The sequence below is a fragment of the Lithobates pipiens genome, unplaced genomic scaffold, assembly GCF_037356315.1.
Source record: "Lithobates pipiens isolate NorthernLeopardFrog02 unplaced genomic scaffold, aLitPip1_a1.2 Scaffold_8, whole genome shotgun sequence".
Taxonomy (NCBI): domain Eukaryota; kingdom Metazoa; phylum Chordata; class Amphibia; order Anura; family Ranidae; genus Lithobates; species Lithobates pipiens.
The window spans coordinates 219,935,200-219,960,247 of NW_027507903.1; the positions used below are offsets into that span (position 1 = coordinate 219,935,200).

The window sequence follows — 25,048 nt, forward strand, 5'->3', positions numbered from 1 at the left end:
AAAACAACTATTTGTAATACTGCCACCTGAGAGTCACTAGCCTAAAGCTGGGTATACACGCTTTTTTCACTCAACCTAGTGAGCTGAACGCAAAAAAATCTGAGATTGTCATTCTAACATAAGTGATACTAGTGCAGCAATCTTCCCCACTGTGCCATTATATTCTGATAGGGGGCTTACCCCCCTGCCAGAACATAATGATCGGGTGCTGATTTTCCAGCAAGACCACTCAACAGAAGCCAGTCATGAGACCAGCATCTACCGGACAGGCATCTGTATACACTGTCCGAATGTTGACCAGTTCCTGCTGAACTGGCCAATATTAAGTTAGTGTGTACCCAGCCCTATAACAGATAACAATCATGTAGATTTATTACATGTACCCCAGCACAACCCAATAAGGCAATAAATGTATTTCCTCTGGTTGCTCCAGTCCAGCTTGTATCAAGCTTTAATAACGACAAAAAAGTGCAACTACCGTATATACTCGAGTATAGGTCGATCCGAATATAAGCCGAGGCCCCTAATTTACCACAAAAAAAATGGGAAAACTTATTGACTCGTGTATAAGCCGAGGGTGAGACATGCCTGTCCATCCCTGTGTGTCCGTCCATCCCTGTGTGTCCGTCCATCCCTGTGTGTCCGTCCATCCCTGTGTGTCCGTCCATCCCTGTGTGTCCGTCCATCCCTGTGTGTCCGTCCATCCCTGTGTGTCCGTCCATCCCTGTGTGTCCGTCCATCCCTGTGTGTCCGTTCATCCCTGTGTGTCCGTCCATCCCTGTGTGTGCAGCCTTGTGTGTGCAGCCTTGTGTGTCCAGCCTACCTGTGTCCCGAGCCTGTGTGCTTCTGCACATACGGCGGCCATGCCAGGATCGCCGCACCTCTTCTCGTCTGACAGACGGCGGCCATTCCACTGTTCAAAAGCCACGCCTCCGTCTGTGATAGGCGGAACACTCAATTTCCCAGCAGTCTGTGTTCCGCCTATCACGGACATCCTCTCATCCTTGTCCGTAGTATGAGGATGAGTGGATGTCCGTGATAGGCGGACCACTGACTGCTGGGAAATTGAGTGTTCCGCCTATCACAGACAGGGAGGCGCGGCTTTTGAATAGTTGAATGGCCGCCGTCTGTCTGCTCGACACGCTGATCGGGTAGACAGACGGCGGTGACTCGAGTATAAGCCGAGGGGGCACTTTCAGCCTAAAAAAAGAGGCTGAAAATCTCGGCTTATACTCGAGTATATACGGTAATAGGTAAAAATATTACAATGCTGTTAATCGCACAAATGTTGCGAATCTGGAAGCTTGTTCAGATAGCAGAGGGAGGACAGTGCATCCAAAAATCACAGTAAGTGCTTTGGATTGAGGCAATATACACTATAGAAGGACATTTTTTTTTTTTATTGCAGAGGTTTACAACTGCATTAAAGCTAAGGAAAGGGGCTCTGTAACCCAGAGCAATATAATGTACCTGCTTTTTTAAAACTTTGGGCACCATGGGGTAATATTCCGATTTGACATCTATTCAAACTGATAAATTAGCCTGGACGTTTTGATAAAAGGACAATAAAAAAGTTTTTTTAGTGTGATAATGAAGATACCTACAGCCTGTACTGTTGCCCGAGTCCTACAAAGCAAATTACATGTGAATGGTCATAATTATTTTAATTATTTTTCTAAATCAGGGACACATTTTATTTAAAATATACGTTTAAGTTGAGGAAGGAATGACCAAAACATGCAAAAGCAATGCAAAGTGAATTACATGAAGATTTCAAACATACAATATACTCCCTTTTTAATCAGCAGCATTTTCAGATAGTCCCAAAAAGCTGATGAGATTTATTAAAAACTCTAAATGGAGCAGAGATTAAAGACTCGTATATTTTCTAGCATTTATTACCTTTTTTCCCCAGAATAATGTCGGAGAAGAAGCTGGTTGCCATAGTAATCCACGGCAATGCTTTCTATTCCTGTCCAAATGATTTACTCTGCAAAAAAAAGCACAGTTCTTCCTATGCCATAGGCATTGCCCTTTCTACAGAAGAAATTTGCACAGTGCACACTTGACTGATGTGTGCTGTGAATAGGGTCCACAGGTGGAGCAGACATTGCTGAATTTTACTGTGAAACACAAATCTCATCTCTTGGGTTGAGGCTGATAGTGTAATACAGATGTGGTTTAGATTACAGAATATCTAGTGTTATGTAATGGCTTATCTGTAATGCTGTGCATATCCTAAAGTGATATTAACCCTTTCATGACTAAGCCTATTGCTGACATTTTTTGAGTTAAAAAGTTAAAATATGTATTTTTGGCTAGAAAATTTACTTAGAACCCCCAAAGATATATATATTTTTTAGCAGAGACTCTAGAGAATAAAATGGCGATCGTTGCAAAATTTTATGTCACACTGTGTTTGCGCAGCAGTCTTTCAAACAAATTTTTTGGGAAAAAAACACTTTCACAAATTAAAAAAACTAAACAGTAAAGTTAGCCCACTTTTTTTCTATAATGTGAAAGAATATTTTACGCAGAGTAAATAGATAATATGGCATGCTTTGAAATTGCACACACTTGTGGAATGGCGACAAGCTACGGTACCTAAAAATCTCCTTGGGTGGTGCTTTAAAAAAAAAAAAAAAACATTACCAGGTTAGAGTTACAGAGGAGGTCTAGTGCTAGAAGTATTGTTCTCACTCTGACGATCATGGTGATACCTCACATGTGTGATTTGAACACCGTTTTCATATGCGGGCGCGACTTAAGTGTGCGTTTTCTTTGATCACTTTTATTGCTGTCACAAGGAATGTAAACATCCCTTGTGACAGTAATAGATGGTGACAGGTACTCTTTATGGAGGGATCGGTGGTCTACAATCCCTCCTTTGCACTTTAAAGTATTCAGATCGACAAAAAAGGCGATTCTGAAAACCGTATTTTTTTTTAAACTGTGCCATTGGCAGCCGAGTAAACACGGAAGTGACGTTGTGTTACGTCACTTCCACGTTTACACTAAGGAGACTGGATCAAAGCCATTTCCGGCTTCCTTCCAGTCTCACTGTAGCTGGCGGAAGTGCTGGATCACAGATCGGGTCATGGATGCAGGCATCATCCTGGTTTAACCCCTGAAAGCCGATGCCGCATATGTGCGTAAGCTCAGCAGGAAGGAGTTAAACCCAAAAACATGTATTGAATGTATTAAAGTGATACTAAAGTCTCGTTTTTTTTTTGTTTTTTTTTCAAAATAAACATGTCATACTTGCCTGCTCTGAGCATTGGTTTTGCACAGAGCAGCCCAGATCCTCTTCTTCTCGGGTCCCTTGCCAGTGCTCCTGGCCCCTCTCTCCTGCCAAGCACCCCCACAGCAAGCTAGGGGCAGTGGCCCCTCTCTATCTCCTCATTAGCTCACTGACTGTGATTGAGAGCAGCAGGAGCCAATGGTGCTCCACTGCTGTATCAGCCAATGAGGAGTGAGAGTCCTGGACAGCCAAGACTCTCGTGCAACATCGCTGGGTTGAGATCGGGCTGAGGTAGTATTAGGGGGAGCTACTGCACACAGAAGGTTTTTTTTTATCTTAATGCATAGAATGCATTAAGATAAAAAAACTTCTAACTTTACAACCACTTTAATTTCTGAAATAGCATTTCAGTGTCAATGCTTATACAAGCTGTATTTGGTAAATGTCACACTCAGCAGTAACTGTCAGGGTAGTTAATGAACCGCTAAACGTTTTGTCCTGAATTTTCTAACTTGTTTTCTTGAATCCTTGGGTTTGCGTGTGCTTAATTCCATGTGTAAGATTTAGATTTAGGTTCCCAACTACTCTCCAGGGGTCATAAATTGGGGGATTAAGCTTAATGTGAGATGATTCTGCAAACATAAAGTTAAGTCTGTAAACATTTTGTTATAGCTAATATCCTTATGTGAACTACTTGTTAGATGGTTTGGGATATACCGGTAATTTGATTTTCCCAGAAATACCTGCTGATTACTCCTCTGTTGGTCTCTTTTGCAGCTGCACCTTACTGGATCACTGGACCTAAGAATCTTGTATTGTCACCAGGAGAAGATGGCACATTGATTTGTAGAGCCAATGGAAATCCTCCTCCCTCTATTACATGGCTAATAAACGGAGTGGCAATTGATTGTACGTAATACAGAACTCTTGTTTACTACACACCTTTTACGTAATAGAGAACAATTACATTATTCCATTCCAGGGCTAGAGATTCACTATGCATATAATCAGATTACAGAGGCACTCCATTTGTAGAACCTTGTAACAGATTTCCATTGCAAACAATGACAGGATTAGGGCAACCTACCAACATCACTGCCGTTTAATAATATTTTAGATAGATATTTTTTGAGGATAGACAACTCCAACAATAAACCACCAAAGATAAACAAAAAGGACTACAGCACATAGAGTGGTATATTTTGCTCATTAAACAGCATATGAATCAAACAATGTTTTAGGCTTTACTTCCCTATCAAGCTCGATAAAGGGCAGGGCTACGTGAAATCTTGTTGGATTTATATGCTGTCTAGTGAGCAATAAATATTGCAACCCCTCTCTCTTTTGGTTTGTAGGATAAAATAAAAAAGATGCTCCTCCATTGGTGGGCTTAATTCTAGAGATCTTCCATGACCAAGCCCATTGGGTGAAAGATGCTAGAGGGGTGGTTCTGGGGGCTGGGCCACGTGATTGAGCTTGATATATATATATATATATACAGTGGTGTGAAAAAGTGTTTGCCCCCTTCCTCATTTCCTGTTCCTTTGCATGTTTGTCACACTTAAGTGTTTCGGAACATCAAACCAATTTAAACAATAGTCAAGGACAACACAAGTAAACACAAAATGCAATTTGTAAATTAAGGTGTTTATTATTAAAGGTGAAAAAAAATCCAAACCATCATGGCCCTGTGTGAAAAAGTGATTGCCCTCTAAACCTAATAACTGGTTGGGCCACCCTTAGCAGCAACAACTGCAACCAAGCGTTTGCGATAACGTGCAATGAGGCTTTTACAGCGTCCTGGAGGAATTTTGGCCCACTCATCTTTGCAGAATTGTCCTAATTCAGTTACATTAGAGGGTTTTCGAGCATGAACGGCCTTTTTAAGGTCATACCACAACATCTCAATAGGATTCAGGTCAGGACTTTGGCTAGGCCACTCCAAAGTCTTCATTTTGTTTTTCTTCAGCCATTCGGTGGTGGACTTGCTGGTGTGTTTAGGATCATTGTCCTGCTGCAGAACCCAAGTTTGTTTCAGCTTGAGTACACGAACAGATGGTCGGACATTCTCCTTCAGGATCTCTTGGTAGACAGCAGAATTCATAGTTCCTTTTATCACGGCAAGTCTTCCAGGTCCTGAAGCAGCAAAACAGCCCCAGACCATCACACTACCCCCACCATATTTTACTGTTGGTATAATGTTCTTTTTATGAAATGCAGTGTTCCTTCTACGCCAGATATACTTGGACACACACCTTCCAAAGAGTTCCACTTTTGTCTCATCGGTCCACAGAATGTTGTCCCAAAAGTCTTGGGGATCATCAAGATGTGTTGTGGAGAAATTGAGACGAGCTTTGATGTTCTTTTTGCTCAGCAGTGGTTTTCTCCTTGGAACTCTGCCATGCAGGCCATTTTTGCCCAGTCTTTTCCTGATGGTGGAGGCATGAACGCTGACCTTAACTGAGGCAAGTGAGGCCTGCAGTTCCTTGGACGTTGTTGTGGGGTCTTTTGTGACCTCTTGGATGAGTCGTCGCTGCGCTCTTGGGGTAATTTTGGGCGGCCGGCCACTCCTGGGAAGGTTCACCACTGTTCCATATCTTCGCCATTTGTGGATAATGGCTCTCACTGTGGTTCGCTGGATTCCCAAAGCTTTGGAAATGGCTTTATAACCCTTTCCAGACTGATAGATCTCAATTACTTTCTTTCTCAATTGTTCCTGAATTTCTTTGGGTCTCGGCATGATGTGTAGCTTTTAAGGATCTTCTGGTGGACCTTACTGTGTCAAGCAGCTCCTATTTAAGTGATGCCTTGATTGTGAACAGGTGTGGCAATAATCAGGCCTGGGTATGGCTAGAGAAATTGAACTCAGGTGTGGACAACCACAGTTATAGTATGTTTTAACAAGGGGGGCAATCACTTTTTCACACAGGGCCATGATGGTTTGGATTTTTTTTCACCTTTAATAATAAACACCTTCATTTACAAATTGCATTTTGTGTTTACTTGTGTTGTCCTTGACTATTGTTTAAATTGGTTTGATGTTCCGAAACACTTAAGTGTGACAAACATGCAAAGGAACAGGAAATGAGGAAGGGGGCAAACACTTTTTCACACCACTGTATATATATATATATATATATATATATATATATATATATATATATATACAGTGGTAGGTTGACTTGGTTTAATTATGTTCAAAACCTGGTATAAAGTGGTTATAGCTGTTAGAGAACTACCCGTTTAAGGCCAACACAACTGTCTTTTTGCTTTTCCTTACCAAATACAGTCATACAAGATTTGCTTCCCTCTCAAGCAGAACTTGTCTTTGACCTTACAATCACATTGAAAACTGGCACAATGTTAGCAGTTTGTTAAAATAAGGATGATTCTTGGCTGACAGTTACAGAATCAAATGAGGGTGACATCTTTAATGGACAACTGTTTTGGAAATCACTGCTTCGTCGGTCTAGCTCCTGTTGGTCTAGCTCCTGTTGTCATGAATAAAAAGGCCTTGTTAAGACATTGTTAAGTATCCAAATGTCTTTGCATCTTTTGTCTCTTAAAATGATTGAAAATGTATTTTTTCTGGCATTTAAAAAAACTGATCACAATACATGTAACCTGTAATATGTTTCTGCAGTGGCTCCTCATGACCCGAGCAGAAGAGTAGAAGGAGATACAGTGATGTTTACAAAGGTGCAAGAACGAGCTAGCGCAGTCTACCAGTGTAATGTTTCTAATATATATGGTTACCAGTTGGCAAATGCATTTGTAAATGTTCTAGGTAAGAGAAGGCATTGTTATTTATTTTTTATAGATGGTAACATATATTATTTTATTGAATTTCTTATCAGCAAAATGTGCTTATTGTTTTAGCTGAGAAGCCGCGGATCCTTTCATCAAAGAAGGTTTATCAAGTCATTGCTAATAAAGCTGCCTTTCTTGACTGCCCCTTTTTTGGGTCACCTGTTCCTCATATAGAATGGTAAGGCAAAAGGTTCTGTATTTTATTAAAATGCTGTTATAATGTATGCAACACTCAAACAAAAATACCAAAATACAGACAAAACACAAACATTAACAAGAGCACTTTGTCTAGTGGAGTGAGGAAGGGTTAGAACCTCCCATTGGCATTTGTGCCCTAAATGTCCTATTATCTCATGGACAAAAAGTAAGTAGAAATGTCCCTGGTTACAGGAAGCAATGTAAACCTGACAATTGTTCCAACCCCTCTACAGTGAAAACTAGAAAAAATATTTTGCTCTGGAGTTCGCCTTTAAATTGATCTTAAGCTAATATTTTTACAGATGCCATAAGACACCTAGTGCAAAATCATATTCTTGACATTTTCACCTTTACTAATAAAGAAATTCAGTAAGCACTGGTGACATTTTCAATTTGTATTCTATTTTAAATATTCAAATATGTTGGCACCTAGTACTAAGACAGCTTGTACTAAGTAGGTTTGTTTTCTTTACACTGAGGGCTGAATCCACTTTTGTGTTTTGAGCATTAGTGCATTGCGGTCTCTTACATTTTGAATGGCACCACAATGCACTAAGGAAAAGCAACTCCAACAAACATGCATTACAGTGTATTACAAATCACAGTAATGCACTACTGTGCTTTGTGGTGCCGCTGTGCCATAAACAAATCTTAACATCTATTATTTTGTCTTGTGTGGTGCATTAACAGCCATTCATTTGAATAACACTTTATGCAACATAGCAGAAGATTATGCTTGCACAGTAATGCAATACATCAAAATGGACAGGTCAGGATGGGGCCTTATTGTTTTGTACTCCAGTATTGATTCTATTAACAGTTTCCCAAGACAGATTATTGTGGCTTAGATGCACAACTTTGAATCCATATCCTTGGGCAGCATTTTAATGGTAAGCTAAAAATTAACTTACCTGTATTCCTGTTCCAGGTCAGTAACTTACAGACACTGAAAGTACTGAAACCAGTCAGCTAGGCAACCAGCATTTTCAGGAATGGTTGGCAATGGCTGTCTTTTTTTTCAGTATATAGCAGGTAAAATATGTATTCAACACGTCACCATTTTCCTAGGTAAATAGATTTCTAAAGGTGCTATTGACATGAAAATTTCACCACATGTCGGTAACAACCCATACAATCCATACATACAAAGAAACAAATTAGTTCAGAAATAAAGTTATGTGAAATAAAATTGAATGACACAGGGAAAAAGTATTGAGCAAGCAACACTTAATACTTATAAACGTATAAAATCCTTTGTTGGTAATGATCCCTTCAAGACTCTAGTCGCGTGCATTGCTCAGGTGTGATTTTGGCCCATTCTTTCACACAAACAGTCTTCAAATCTTGAACGTTCCATGGGCCTCTTCTATGAACTCTGATCTTTAGTTCTTTCCATAGATTTTCTATTGGATTCAAGTCAGGTGATTGGCTGGGCCATTCTAGCAACTTTATTTTCTTCCTTCAAAACCAATTGAGAGTTTCCTTGGCTTTATGTTTGGGATCATTGTCTTGCTGAAATATCCACCCTTGTTTCATCTTCATCACTCTGGTAGATGCGAGCATATTTTTTATCAAGAATGTCTTGGTACATTTTCCCATTTATCCTTCTTTCAGTGATATGAAGTTTGCCAGTACTGTATGATGAAAAACAGCCCCATACCATGATGTTCCCTCTTGCAAACCTTGGTATGAGGGTGTTTTTGGGTGATGGGCAGTGCCATTTGACCTCCAAACATGGTGTGTATTATGGCATCCAAAGAGTTAAATTTTGGTCCCATCTGACCAGACTATATTCTCCCAGTATTTCACAGGCTTGTTTAAATGTTGTGCAGCAAACTTTAAACAAGCTTCAACAAGTTTTTTCTTCAGCAATGGAGTCTTGCGTGGTGATATGCATACAGGCCATGGTGGTTAAGTGCATTACTTATTGTTTTCTTTGAAACAATTGGACCTACTAATTCCAGATCTTCCTGAAGCTCTCCACAATTGATCCTTGGCTTTTGGACAACTCTTCTCATAATTCTTTTCATGCCAGTTTATGGTGAAACAACGTTCTTTCCAGTTCCGGATTATGGCCCCAACAATGCTCACTGGAACATTCAAAAGAAATCCTTCTGTACTTAATACCATCAGTATGTTTTGCAACGATAAGGTTGCAAAGGTCTTGAGAGGGCTCTTTGCTTTTACCCATCATGAGATTTTTATTCTGTGACTCCTTGGTAATGAGATGTCTTTTTAGATGCCATCAGTTGAGACTGAACCAGCTGATATTAATTTGCACTGACCAGGGTCAGGATTGCTTTCTAATTACTGATAGATTTCAGCTGACATCTTGGCTTTCCATACCTTTTTGCACTTCCATTTGTTTAATACTTTTTCCCTGTGTCATTCTATTTCATTACACATAACTTAATTTAAGAATGTATTTGGTTTGGTTTCTTTGTATGGATTGCATGGGTTGTTATAGACATGTGGTGAAAATTTCATGTCAATAGCAATTTTAGAAATATATTTACCTTAAAAAATGGTGATGTGTTCAGTGCCTACCCACTGTATATTCATTTGCAGTTCAGTAACTAATATTTCTCTCTTGTATTCTTCTTAATTCTTAATGCGTTTATTCTCTGTTGAAGGTTTAAAGCCATGCAAGCCAGTGTTCTGTATGGTAACGGGTATATTTTCCATGATAATGGGACACTAGAAGTGCCTGTTGCCCAGAAAGACAGCACTGGGACCTACACATGTGTAGCCAGAAATAAATTAGGAACAGACCAAAAAACTGTCGAGCTTGAAGTCAAAGGTAATGAAAGATTCATAGGTTAAACACATCAAATTGGAGACTCAGGATATGTTTAGGAATACACATGTATAATTTATTCTGTTTTGCTTTGTAGATCCAACAATGATTATCTCTCAACCAGAATACAAAGTGGTTCAGAGATATGGTAGTGTATCCTTTGAATGCAAAGTTAAGCACGATCCCACTCTAGCAGCAGAAATTCTGTGGCTGAAAGACAACAGTGACCTGTCCATTGATGAAAGGTAGTGCAACTTTTTTTAAGTAACAATATAATAATATAAGTAATATAAGTAATATATACTGTATGCAATGTGAGATAATTGGACAGATGACTCCATAGAGAAGAGAATAAGGCTTCATGTACACGGGATGTTTCTCAACCTCTCCTGAACGCTGGAACATCACAGCTAGTAATCCACATTTAAAAACGTGTGTTTAGCAGCATTTACAAGCCGCATTTGTGTTCAGAAGCGTTTACTGAAGATAACCTCAGGAGACCCTCCCAAATGATTAGAAAGCATTAAAAACAAGTAGTTATTAACTATTTCAGCCCTTCTGTGACAAAACAGTGTGAGTAGAATCTGAGAAAGCAGTGTGCTTGCAGCTACCTGTTATTTTTTGGTTGGTTTTTTAATATGTATCCCATGATGAGCATGTGTGAGGAAATGCTCCTGATGTTGCTTTTGCTGAGGCTCTAAAGACGTAGAAAATTGCATGAGAGGACCAGAATTCATCGCTACTGGACACATCCATTGATGGCTCAACACATGTCCACAGGATACCTTTCTAATATGTATGTTCACATAGAGGAGAGTGCAGGAGCAGTTGAAAAAAATGCCCAACTGCTCCTAAACATCCATTTACCAGCAGCAGTGTACATGAAGCCTAAGACTTTATCATGCTTTTAATTAAATTTTTACTCTTACTATATAGGATAAGTACACTTTCAAATAAAATGCACTTATTCTTTTTGACCCCTTTTCCCTCTTCAAGGAAAGACTTGCAATCTTGATTGCAAGCCTTCTGAGGTTGTTTGCATCCCTCTGCTGAATCCTGTGTGCTAACAGTTTCTAAAATGGCTCGCTATAAAGCTATTGGATTAGTAGTGGGGGACAGGTGCCGAAAGCCCATGACAACCAAAGAGCATTCCTGACTACAGGAAGCTGAAATTTGGATGTTTTGAATATTTGTTACTTGGTTATTATACAATCCCATATTAAATTGGCCTAAAAAATATTTATTAAATGTCTATAATCAGAAAGCATTAACTACCCTACACAAATCAAGGGTAAAACAACAAGCTTTTCTTTCTAGATTCATTGTCGAAAAGGAGCGTCTGACTATCAAGAACATAACAGACAAGGATAAAGGCACATACACTTGTGTAGCAAATACTACCTTGGACAGCGCCTCCGCTAGTGCAGTGCTCACTGTTGTTGGTAAGACTTAACTAGTGTTTTCCATTTGGGCTTTCAGTTTGTCTTTACTACATTTATACTGGCCCGGCATTAGAAAATATATGTTCAATGAAGCTTATTGTAATTATTACTTAAACCAACAGCTGATAATATTAAAGACTGCTAACGCGATTTTGTCTGATTCTGTCATTGCAAAGCAAGTATTAGCTTGCTAATTCAGGTTTTCAGCACAGTAAAATCGCCAATGTTAAAATCCTGGTGTTACGTTGTTTAGAATAAAGTGTTAATATTATGATATTGAATTACAGGGAATTCATTAACACTATTAGTGTAAACAATCCTCTCTATCCGGTGAAAATACAGAGTTGAACAACTTTTAGGCTCCTTCTCACATGATCAACCAGCAAAGATCCGCCTGTTCATTGTTCAGGCAGATCTGAGCGGGCCACCCATTGACTTTTTGGTCAGGCAGATGTCAGCGGAGATGTGTTCCGTGACACCTACCTGCCATCCGATCCGACAAGATCCACTGAAAACAGATGGCTGGCGATGCGTTCGCCATCCATCCAGCGAATCTAATGAAAACGGACATGCTGTCCATTTTCATCCGATCTTCCCATAGAGGAGAGTGTGACTCTGATAGGTCCATCCCTGCACAGTGACCAGAGACGGACCTGTCATCCGCCTGCACAGCTGAGATCAACAGAGTGATCCACTCAGCGGATCACTCTGTTGATCACCCGTAGAGGTGACGGAGTCCGCTGAGTGGATCCGCCCTGTGTGAAAGGGGCCTTATGTGTGCTAATTTAACTCTGAACAGTGTTGATTATATAAACACCAGGAAAGGGTTTATATAATCCCAAAGAGTTGCATTTAACACTGCCAATTTTACTGTGAGGTATACATAACTTAGGTTAGGTTTCTTTCCAGGTATACCTAAAGCGTTTGGAAACCCAACATTTTATTTTCCTGATATGTGCCTGCTGTACCATGTACTTGTATGAAAAAGTGTCCTGTTATCTTTTATTGCTTCCTTTGTGTGAAAACCCTGGTGTTTCTGCTAGTCCATCTGAGTTCCTATTAGAAACTGACCACACTAAGGAAGAGAGTACAGCGTGGTCAGTTCTCTAGCTATGCTGGGAACTCAGGTTGCTCTCCTCCAATGATCAGACTTGTCCTGACATGCCCTCCTCTGCACAGCCTTTCACTGGGGGAGATCAGTGTGCTACAGCTTCTCCTCCACCAACTCTTATGCTGCTGAGAACACAGGGGATTGATCACTTATAAAAAAAGGGGAAAAAAGTTATTTATAATGTTTTTTATATCTATACACACATGTTTTGCCTTTCATTTCTATTTTAATCTGAATGGGTTCTTTACTCTATTAAACTGAGAATTTTAGTACTTTTAGGCTGGGTTCACATTATTGCGAATTTTCCGCATCCAATTCGCAATAACAGGAGATTTTGACCGGCTCTCTATGGATCCAGTTCACATATCTCTGCTGCGGATCCATGGTGAATTTGCACAGTAACCCTGTGCATCCTTTGGTGCATTTCAGGTCTGAATTCAGCCAAAAATTTGGGTTGAAATCGGACCTGAAATGGTGAATGGGGACACACCAGACTCCTGCTGTGAGCCGCATGCAAAGATAGTGTGAACCCATCCTTATATAATTTCCAAACATATTCTGGTTTCCTTCACACCATTAAGAGCTCCCACCAGTGTGTTTAACGCTCTCACCTTTTAAAGGATAAGTTCACCTTTTTAAAGAAAATAATAAATGCACATCTTTTTTGCAGGTAAAAAAATATGCTTTTATTATTAATTTTATTGGGAATCTAGAAAGCATTGCATCCATGATCAGCAGATTGTGGGTGCTATGCAGGGCTCTTGCAGGCCCTGTGTATAAGCTTTTTGGACAAACATCATACAGCCAAGCAGTTTTGCCTTAACAGGAACCGTCAATGAAATACCACAGCGCTCAAGAGTGCCATGGTATTTCATTGAGAACTTCAAGCCAACAGCCACGAAGGCTTCTGGACCTTGTAGTTTTTAATTCACAGAACTCTATGTATTAGTGATGTGGCCGGGCGAACAGAGCCCTATATGACCACATTCTTTACAGATTCTGACAGGGAGTGAAGGAAGAAGATCCCCCCCCACCTGTGATATTGGGGAGCCCCAGAGTTGCGGGGGCTGGCGGACTTGTAACTTTTTACACCCTAAGTATGGGTGTAACACCCCTTTAACATGATAAGCTGTCTGTTTTTCAGGCGGATCAAAGCGGGGCCATCCATTGACTCCTATGGACAGGTGGATGTCAGCGAAGATGTGTCTGCTGACACCCGTCTACCATTTGATCTGCTCAAGACAGATGTATGGCAAAATGTCTGCCATCCATCTTGGTGGATCGGATCTAATGAGATCTGATGAAAACGGACATGCTGTCAGTTTTCATCCAATCTCCCCATAGAGATCAGGAAGCAGAGACGGCTCAGCGGGGATCAACAGAGCGATCTCCCGCTGAGCGGATCCTCTCCATTTGAAAGTGGCCTAACGGGTAACATGTTAAAAAGGGTGAACTTATCCTTTAAGGAAGGATCTCTATGTAGGATATCCCAGGTGCTGTCAAGATATTCCTTCTTTCAACCTCTCTCTACCTTCACCTCTCCTCCGATGTCTTTATACTCTCAGTGGAATAATAAATAGCCATATAGTGCTCTGTGCTGAATCATTTATAAAATCAAAGCAAGATTAAAAACACTAACTTTAGGATAGTAGCAGCCAGGCACTAATGAATACTCCATGTCACAGTCTCTAAACTTGTCGTCACTGTGCTGTACATAGCTTCCTGAAAGCATCAACAGCAATCTGTCTCAGAAATTCTGTCAAGATCTCTCAGCCCAGGTGCAAGCAATGGTAGACTGCATTCACATGCAGACTGCCTTAGGTAATGCCCATATTTGATGCTTGACCGCCATGATTGAAGGAACTGAAATCCAATGAATAAAATGGGTGGACCAGTGACAGTAAGGCTAGCGAGGAAAGGGCTAGATGATACTAGATGTCCTTTAGCCAGGAAATGAGGTGGGCTCTATCAGACTGAGAAAACTCAATGTGCAGTGAAATCAGAGTAAATTATTTTGATAAAGAGGAGGAGCCTGTAGAGGTTCAGGTTTAACGTAATTTATCAAGTGGTTAGGTTCAAGGGTTAGATATAGATGAAGGTAATAGGTTGGATAAGAGTTTATACTGCAAATATGTAACTTTTTTTTCATCTCATATTTCCTATATGTACTGTTTGGCTTATTTTTGTGTTATCTATTCAGTGGAGGAAACAACAGAAAATGGCATCTATTGTGTTACACTTATAGTTATCACCCATCAATTGTAATGTATTAAACTTAATAGAAAACCCCAGATATCATGATAGTTTCCTGGGAACAACAGGCAGCGATACAATACAGTAAAACTCCAGGAATTGCGGCAATTTTAAGATTTCTGGCTTCCAATGAGTTAAGTCCAATGATGTGTAAGGACTTATCTATTTTATTTACTATTGACATTTTTACTGAACACTAGGAATACTGCTATCACAGAGGAACTCGCTCAGTTGAAGCTTAATAAATCAACGGGTCCTGATGGTATTCATCCCAGAGTTCTAAGAGAACTTCAAAATATAACTGTTGGAACATTACTGGATCTTCTTAATCAATCTCTTCTAACAGTTCTAAGTTTCCCACGACTGGCAGACAGCTATTATTGTACCTATCCACAAGAAAGGTAGCAAGTTAGCAGCTGACTATTATAGTCCAGTTAAAGGGGTTGTAAATGTAATATATATATTTTTTTTTTAATAACAAACATGTTATACTTACCTCCACTGTGCAGCTCGTTTTGCACAGAGTGGCCCCGAACCTGGTCTTCTGGGGTCCCTCGGCGGCTGTCCCGGCTTCCCCCCGCAAGGACTTCTCACGTTCATGCAAGCTCCCTCGCATGGTGAGAAGCACTTGCAGGCGCGCTCCCGTGATACAGCCGGCGGCTATAGCCGCTCACTGTATCACTCGGCCCCGCCCCTGGCGAGCCAATGGCTGCGCTGCTTTCAATCCATCCACTCTAGCCAATCAGCGGCCAGGCTGAGTGGCGAAGAGGACGTTGGGGGGCGAGCGCTGGACTTTCAAGGGGTCAGGTAAGTTAAACGGGGGGCTAGGGGCGCCGGCACTGCCAAATGTTTTTTCGCCTTAATGCATAGAATGCATTAAGGTGAAAAAATATTTACCTTTACAACCCCTTTAATGTAACATCTGTTATAGTCAAGGTAATGGAATCACTCCTAAAAAAAATCATCATTGATCATTTCAAATCACACAACTTGCTGTACCCAAAGCAGCAAATCTATCCTAGCCTATCTTGATTTCAGCAAGACATTTCATAGCGGTCCACATAATGATCTACATTGTAGTAAAAATGGTTGTACAAACTAGGTCTTAACCCTTGGGAGAGTAGAAGAAAAAAAGAATAATAAAAATGCCATAAAACTATCCCCTATTTGTAGATGCTATAACTTTTGCGCAAACCAATCAATAAACACTTATTGTGATTTTTTTTTTTACCAAAAATATGTAAAAGAATACGTATCGTCCTAAACTGAGGGAAAAAAATGTTTTTTATATATTTTTGGGGGATATTTATTATAGCAAAAAGTAAAAAACAATGAGCTCTTTTCAAAATTGTCGCTATTTTTTTGTTTATAGCGCAAAAAATAAAAACCGCAGAGGTGATCAAATTCCACCAAAAGAAAGCTCTATTTGTGAAAAAAGGATGTCAATTTTGTTTGGGAGCCACGTCGCACAACCGCACAATTGTCAGTTAAAATGACGCAGTGCAGAATCGCAAAAAATGCTCTGGTCTTTGGCCAGCCAAATGATCTGGGGCTTAAGTGGTTAAACCCACAGTTCACTCTGCTTTTAGTAATACTGTCTATTGTGTATACATGCAAGAATTATCTGTATATTATATGTACTTCTAAGTGGATAATATTAAATATATTATGATAATTAAACTACAGATCTATCTTGCTATAAATTTAGTCATCCTAGTCATTTATAGGCATCTTAATAAAATGCACACTAGAGGAAACCATGAGTCAGCTTATCACACAGTAAATCAAATAGTTTCATATTTCATGGTTACTCATTTATAAACATGTTTTATATTACTTAATAATTTGTTTTTAGTGTACCAAAACACTTTACAAAAACACATGCAAATCAGAGTGCATTCATGACCTTCAGTTTGCAAAGCATGCTGGATGGCAGTTCTTTCAGTCCCAATTCTAATTGCGCAGAGTCCATGCCTATCAAGTCTCTGAGTCATTCTGCTTAGTTTGACCTCTGCGAGAAGAACTGTGTTTGGAGTACTAGAGCACTCTGGTCTTGTTTAGAGTTACAATATGCTGACTGCAAAGCCATGAACATGAGATAATTCCTATGTATTATCTCATATTTACTTGATTACATTTTTTATAAAACAACAATAAAAAAAGTGTATGTCTCAAGGCCCCTTTCACACAGGACGGATATGTGATGATCCGCCCCGTGAAAATCCGCTTGCTCAGCGGGGATCGCTCCGTTGATCCCTGCTGAGCCGCCGGATGACAGGGCGGTCCCTGCACAGTGTGTAGGGACCTGTCAGATCTCCGCTCTCCTCTATGGGGGATCGGATGAACACGGACCGTCTGTCTGTGTTCATCTGATCCGCTCTGGAGAAGGATAGAAAAATAGGATTTTCCTCCGTCTGCAGAATCGGACCATAGCGAAGACGGATGATATCGGGTGTCAGCGTATGTTCATTCGCTGACACTTGCTATCCCATAGGGATGCATGTATGTCCGTATTTTATCCGAAAACAGATGGATGAAATACGGAAATACGGTCCGCACCTGAGAAAGGGGCCTAACTGATTTGCAATATTTAGCCACAGGATTTGTATGCTAAACTTTTTGAATACACATTTCAATATTCAGTCTGTTTCTAAAGATACTAGTTCAGGTTTATGGGAAGTGGGTCTGTTTCAAATTAACCAATCACTTTGCATGTTTTCTGAAAATTAAATGAAAATACCATAATTAAGTTCTTAGCACCCTGTCAGGTGTTGATTTCATTTGTAAAAGAAATAGACTTTGATTGACATGACATCACAAAAAAGATCACTTTGACAAATTGTTGCTGCAGTGCATGGTATCCAGAAAATACCAGTTCCATCAAGGTACATGGGCTAATGGGTTTGTATTTGCAGATGCATCACCCTAGCTGGAGTTCAGGCTGCACATAGACACTCATTCCCATGTATCTATAGTATGCATTGATTGTAATGGTAAACACAGGCTATAATGCATATCCTCTGCAGGTTACAGCACAGCAAGTCTCATTGTATAGAAGCCACAAAGCTGTGTTCTGAAAGATGTGATGTACTGTGCAGTGACCTTTGCAAAGATGTGATTACAGGAACTCATCGAATATGCCATTTTCAATAAACCTACTCAGACAAATAAAGATTTATAAAAATATATTTTTTCAGTTAACCCTACTAAAATATGGTTAAGATGGTTTGGCCATTGTTTTGGGGCCATTGATTGTTGCTAATACTTTTTTAATATTCCTTGCAGAAGCTACTCTGCCACCACCTGTAAAGAACGGTAAAACAAAACTTCCACTCATGTATATGTTTCTGCTTTAAACATATCATAAGTTCATCATGTCCATTTTTATGAGAACGTTGCATGGCATTTTCTGATTTTTATTTTACTACATGCATAGTTTAAAGGGGAAATATGCATTTTACAATAATAAATACACGTAGCAATCTACACTATGCATTAAACTAAATGCCAGTGTCAGACTTAATAGAAGATCATCTGCTGCCCACTAGTCTTAGTGTGCATCTGTAATGTTGTTCACATGTCTGGCTCATGTAAATGTTACAGCTGTCTAAGGCTACCTGTCTTATTTGGAGGATGGTCAGGCCTATATAATTATTAGACCATCCTCAGAGGGCTGTATAAACCTGTAAGGTCAGCTATGTAGACCTACAGGGTTATTTATGTAAATGAAGTGGAGAGGAGCAGATTGTCAAAACAACAGACTGACAGCAGTTTATTAGTAGGGAAGAGTGTTAATCAGAATAGGTTTTCTAACCTGTCTGATCAATTGTTTTCCCCAATAAGAGCCAGCCTGCAGGGTTGGAAGTCTCCCATAGACATTTTGGTTAAGCCAACAGTCATCCAATGTCTGTGGGTAACTTAATATCTCAAATTAATAAGACATTTACAATGAATGTTATTTTATGCTTTTTGGGGGAATTTGTAGCCATTTATGCCCCAGTGTGACCCTGCATAATACCCTATTTGTAAATGATTATTGATAAGTCTAATTGAAAATATTCACCATTTTCGATAAGTAAAATAACTGTATGATCATGCTGATTATTTTTAATTTGATAGCTGACCAAGCTCATCATGGATAATTACAGCATCCCAAATTTGTTTTGTTTTACTGACACTGATGCTTCCCCTTTAATTAAACAATTTTTTTGGTAAATATAATAGTCATTTTTGCATGGCTTATGCTGCAACAAAAATTGTTCATTTGTGCCCACATATCTTTCTGCTGCTAGATATGACAAGGATCTTTAGTTCGTTGTTGTGTTGTGGTACTTATTGTGTTGTACAGTGTGTTGGTTGGAAGTCTTGTGTTTATAGTATTACTGTGCAAGTGACCCTTCATTTTAACACAGATATGTGATTACTGTCAAGAGGCACATTATGGATTATTACATATGTTGTGCATTATTTTTTTAAAGCTCTGTCGATTTTTAAAGATTGAGGCAAGATGGAGCACCCACCTTCTGTCATGGAGACTATGGTGGAAAACATGACAGGGTGCATGGGTCTATTGTTTAGCTAGAATTCCCAGAGATTAAACTAGTATGACAAAGATTAAAGTGAAACGAGGCATATAGCTAAATTACCAGTTGAAAAACATACAATATATGGATGAAGGTTTTTGGACAACTGACCAACAGACCTTACTGGACATCCAACTCCAAGACTATGGGCATTAGTTTGGAATTTCTCCAGCTACCTTTATGACTATACCCAGATAGCAAGCAATTGTGCTGCAAGTTTGAAAATGACTTGCTAAGCTATTGCTAGACTTGACAGGCTTCACAAGTTTGTTGCACATTTGCAGCAAGTCCACATTGCATGCCTCCAGATCAAATTTCTTTGCAAACATTCTGCAAGTCTTGTGCAAGTTCTGGTTCAGTTATGTTGTGCAATAGTCATCCCACTGCAAGGGTCACTGTGGCTGAATTTCCGTGCTGTAGACTTGCAGAGCTCTTGCTGTAGACTCACCACTGCAACTTGGCTCTTGCTAGAGACTTGCCACACAAATTTGCTACAAATTGGAATAGTGTCAACTAGAACTTGTTCTTCAAGTGCTCTACAAGTGTACAACCTGACCGTGAAAATGTGCAGCAAGTTAACAGACTTACAATTCAACACTGCCACAAATTTGTGGCAAGTTATCCTTGCTATCTGAGTAATAGTCTCCACTCTTCTCGGAGGGCATTCAGCATGATATTGGAGTGTGTTTCTGGAAGTGTTGCCCATTTATTTGAAAAGATAATTGTCAATTAGAACCTCATCACCTCAGAAGCGGAACCAGAAAACAGTAATGGTTCACCAGGAAGAAACAGAATGATCATCCTGACTAATAGAGGTGTGTTTCTTACAAGAATGGACAATGTGTCCATGGTTAGATAAAGCATATCTATTTGAACTGTGTGTCTACCTGTTTTATGGTGTATCACTTTATATCCTCAAACTTTCTCCTCAAACAGAAATATTGGTTTTGGGTGAACTTAGCCTCTGAATTCCTGCTACAGTATGGGTCATATGAATGAGTGCAGGTATACTGCAAAGGCAGGAACTTCTCTAGTAAAGCAGAGTGCCAGACTCTGTATTTATGTACATTGGTACTGAATATACTGTAGAGTACAAGACCGAAAATGTTATAGCTCTGAATAATGGAGTATTATAAAATAACAAAAGTAAATTTTGCACTGAATGCAGCATGGAATTTTGCTTTATTTATGGCTGCACTTAAAACTTTATGATATTTTTACATTTATTTATCTACAGAAACATTGTCTTTCTCTTCTGCCAGCATCGTGTATCTGACCTGCCACTGCTGTCATCTACAGTGCAATGATTGGCTGCATGTGAATGGGCTCACTCATTTTTTTTTCCTTTTTGCTTCATATGAATTAGTAGATATGCTTCAAAGATTCTTTTGTGCCAGCGCAGCTAATCTCTCTCAGTTTTTTATTACAGGATACAGGCTATTTACACTATATAATGAAACATTTGACTTTCAGATCGGCCAGAGGCACCTTCTGATTTGGAATTGACCGATCCTCTTGAAAAGAGCGTGCAGCTGTCATGGGTGTCAGGAGATGACAATAACAGTCCTATTACTGGTAAGTTAAAATGGTTGTAAAGTATTTTTTTTTTTTATTAAAATAATAAACATGGTATACTTACCTGCTCTGTAGAATGGTATTGCACAGAGTGGCCCTGAACCTCTTCATCCTGGTGTCCCTCGCCGGTGCTCTTGGCCTCTCCTCTTTTATGTGTGCTTCCATAACAAGTCGCTTGCTATTGGGGCACACCTGCAGACTTGTTCCCAACCTGGCCTGTGTGCGTTAATAGAGCACAGCTGGACTCAGCTTCCTGCTCTCTCCTCATAGCATTTGATTGACAGCAGCAAGAGCCAATGGCTCCCGCTGCTGCCTCTGTGTTCTGTGAGGAGAGGAACACAGAGCAGCACAACTGCAGGCACAGTGCTGAATTGAGATAGGACTCAGGTAAGTATATGGGAGGTGAGGGCTAATACAATTACTTTGATATTTTTTTACCTTAATGTCCTGCCTTTAGAACCAGTTTAAAACTAGCTGGGAATCGCCCACTTTCAACATTACAGGCTGCATTTCACTGAACTTAATGTATTGTTTATATTTAATTCTGGGTTCAGTCATTTCTATTTCATTGTAGTTTTAAATACATTTTTGCAATTGAATAAATGTATGACTCCATTCCAGTTATGTACAGAAGGAACATTGTGGTTATTAAGTTGGTATTTTAATTTTACATATTGCATTTAGGAGGTAATTACCATCAAAAACAGATGCATAACACAGTCCATGTCATTTTTTTAATTTAACCACTAAATAGATAATATTTTTATCTTCCTGAACATGTTTCTCTATAGAATTTATATTTTTACCTTCCTGAACATTTTTTTTCTCTATAGAATTTATCATTGAATATGAAGATGCCATGCGTGAACCAGGCATGTGGCACCTCCAGACCAAAGTTAGCGGTACACAGACTACAGCATCTCTGAGTCTTTCTCCTTATGTTAACTACTCCTTCCGAGTTATTGCTGTTAATGAAATTGGCAGAAGTGACCCCAGTGTACCTTCTGAACGCTATATGACAAAGGCAGCAGGTTTGTAAAATATGTCTAATCTCACCTCAGTGATGCTAAAATTAATATATTTAGTTGTAATGCTTCTGTGCCTTCTATCATGTTAGTACCATGTTGACCACTTTGCATCCGACTGCAACCAAAGACTACTTTTTTTTTTAGTTTTGAATAGACGTGTGAAGTACTGGCCATAGATAGATAGAATTATGAACAAAAAGTCTAATGCCCTGTACACACGATTTTCCAACAACAAATATTGGATGTGAGCTGGTTGATGGAAAGTCCGACCGTGTGTATGCTCCATTGAACATTTGTTGGCGGAATTTCCGCCAACAAATGTTTGAGAGCAGGCTCTCAAATTTTCCCACAACAAAACTTGTTGTCGGGAAATTCTGAGTGCGTGTTCAAAATTCCGACGCACAAAAGTTCATGCACGCTCGGAAGAGCCGCACTGGCTATTGAACTTCATTTTTCTCGGCTTGTCGTACGCATTGTACGTCACCGCATTCTTGACGTTCAGAATTTCCGACAACATTTGTGTGACCGTGTGTATGCAACAAAATTTTGAGCCAACGTCCTTCGAAAAAAAATCCACAGTTTTGTTGTCGGAAAATCCAATCGTGTGTACAGTGCATTAGGAAAAATTGTATGAAAAATCTCAGAACATTCATGTTTGAAAGATTTTGTTTTCTTTTAGCATATGATTGATTTTGAAATTAATGGACTTTACCGAACGAAAACCACATACACTGATAGAGATTAATTTGTTTGAGAAACAATTTCCATCCTGCTCCTTCGAATTTTCTCATCAATGCGGTGGAAAATAAATGTCGATTTGACCTCACTAATGATTAGAAAAATGAATACACTTTCTAGGAAACTTCTTTTCCTAAGAATTTTCATTTGGAATTCTACCCATCTATGGCCAGCTTAAGTACTACTATCAAGTTTTTATTGCCATCTGTGATACTGTTAAGATTCTACCATAATTCCTGTCCCTGTGAAATGAGGGGGGTGGCCATCAGCAGAAGGCTCCCCACTGTCATAATGCAAAGGCTCAGCAGGGAGGATTGAATGCGGATGGGGGAATTGAGTCATTTTTATTCCATTTCTCCTTTGAATTGTTTGTAAAACCCATTTTCAATAAAATCTCAATAAAAATATGATAAAAGAATCATCTATGGGCTGCCTTAGAGATTTTAACCCTTTAGCACTGTTCAAAACTAGAAAACATTTGCCTAGAGCTGTGCTATGAGAAATGCAAAAAAGAAAAAGCAATGGCAATGTAGTTCCCACCTTCCTATGTTGAGGTTTCTTTTAGTCACTGTTGCCTGATTGTCCTTTTAATGGCTCTAAAAACCTTGTTTTTTCCATAGGAGAAAAAAATAGCTTCTCTTAAGTAAGTTGATGTGCCAGTAGCACTATTCTTCATTTTTTAGGTTTCTTTAGTTCACCTAAAACCCCTACACAATGTTTATATTTAATGCTGGGTTCAGTCATTTCTATTTCATTGTAGTTTAAATACATTTTTGCAATTGAATAAATGTATGACTCCATTCCAGTTATGTATAGAAGGAACATTGGGGTTATTAAATTGGTATTTTAATTTTACATACTGCATTTAGGAGGTAATTACCATAACTTACTAAACATATACAAAGTACATAACTAAATTAATACTATTATAACATTTTCAGAGCCTGATACAAACCCATCTGGTATTAAAGGAGTTGGTACAGAGCCAGATAATTTGGTAATCACTTGGAACGTAAGTATATTTAGCTTTCTTTTCAAACTGAATTTATAACACATTTTGAACCACATCACATCACAGCCCCCCTCCCCCCCCCCCCCAATCTCAGTCCCCCTATACATCAGTGTCCTTAGTCCATATCACAGCCTCTTTCCCATCACAGACTTTCCTTTACAGAACAGCCCCCATGCATCCCAGACCTTTCTTCACGACACAGCTTCACGACAGCCTGGCAGAGGGCAGGAGGCAAAGCAGGTCTGGAGCGAAAACATTTCGACAAATTGGTGATTGTTTGCTAAGATGTGGGGTGGCCCCAGCAACCAAAGGATGAGAGTGGAGGGGGCAAACTCAGGAAAGGTATCAGGCTGCACTGGCGACTACAGGGTGGCCAGGCAGAGGGGGGAAGAAGTAGAGAGAGAGGGACACCCATGCTGCTGTGTGGCATGGCCATGGTGTCCCCAATCAAGTGTCCCCCAGGGCATGCACCATAGCTGCTACATCTTGGATACACCACTGTGAATGGTATTTCCTTTTCAGAAATACATCTGTGTCACAGCCCCTTTCCCATCTCAGTCTTTCCTTTACAGCATAGCCCCCATGCACCACAGACCTTTCTTACACAGATTCATGGCAGCATGGCAGAGGGAAGGAAGCAGAACAGGTCTGAAGCAAAAACATGATGACAAAGGGGTGATTGTTTGCTAAGATGCAGGGTGGCCCCAGCAACCAAAGGATGACAGTGGAGGGGGCAAATCCAGGAGAGGAATCTGGCTGCACTGAAAAATACAGGGTGGCCAGGCAGAGGGGGGGGGGGGGAGAGAAGTAGAGAGAGAGGGACACTCAGGTTGCTGTGTGGCATGGCCATGGTGCCCCCAATCAAGTGTCACCCAAGGCATGTACCGTAGCTGCTACATCCTGGATACACCACTGTGAATGGTATTCCCTTTTCAGAAATGCATCCTGGCCTTGATAGAATTGTCACTTAATCTTGGTATGCTATGGTCCTCCATTTAGTGATGCCTGTTCTATATAAGCAGATAACGCACATCTAGAGCTGAAGGAGGGTGTCAAAGTTAAGGCTACTAGGATATTTGCCACACTGTGAAACATGCACACTAACCTAATATTATACTCTGATTCTTTTTGTGACAAGATATACAAATATGTATTTTTATGTGTCCATAAAAACTTTGGGACATACACATTGGTCATTTTGGTTTAGGTTAACTAGCCAGGCTCTGGAAATAGGTTGTATTTCTTTACAGAAAAGAGCAG

At 39.8% G+C, this 25,048-nt stretch overlaps 1 protein-coding gene across 27 annotated transcripts in view; it reads left to right on the top strand.

The window, feature by feature from the left end:
- NRCAM (neuronal cell adhesion molecule) overlaps positions 1-25,048 on the top strand; it is a 286,030-nt gene that overhangs the window by 210,562 nt on the left and 50,420 nt on the right. For 17 of the 27 annotated variants that reach the window (XM_077472151.1, XM_077472158.1, XM_077472165.1 and 14 more), the window contains 10 exons: positions 4,019-4,150; positions 6,885-7,028; positions 7,121-7,229; positions 9,883-10,049; positions 10,144-10,291; positions 11,364-11,488; positions 18,138-18,167; positions 20,909-21,010; positions 21,844-22,041; positions 23,718-23,788. In XM_077472151.1, coding sequence (XP_077328277.1) covers positions 4,019-4,150; positions 6,885-7,028; positions 7,121-7,229; positions 9,883-10,049; positions 10,144-10,291; positions 11,364-11,488; positions 18,138-18,167; positions 20,909-21,010; positions 21,844-22,041; positions 23,718-23,788 — 1,226 coding nt within the window. The remainder of the gene's footprint in view (positions 1-4,018; positions 4,151-6,884; positions 7,029-7,120; positions 7,230-9,882; positions 10,050-10,143; positions 10,292-11,363; positions 11,489-18,137; positions 18,168-20,908; positions 21,011-21,843; positions 22,042-23,717; positions 23,789-25,048) is intronic. The other 10 variants (XM_077472156.1, XM_077472167.1, XM_077472168.1 and 7 more) reach the window with 1 other exon arrangement.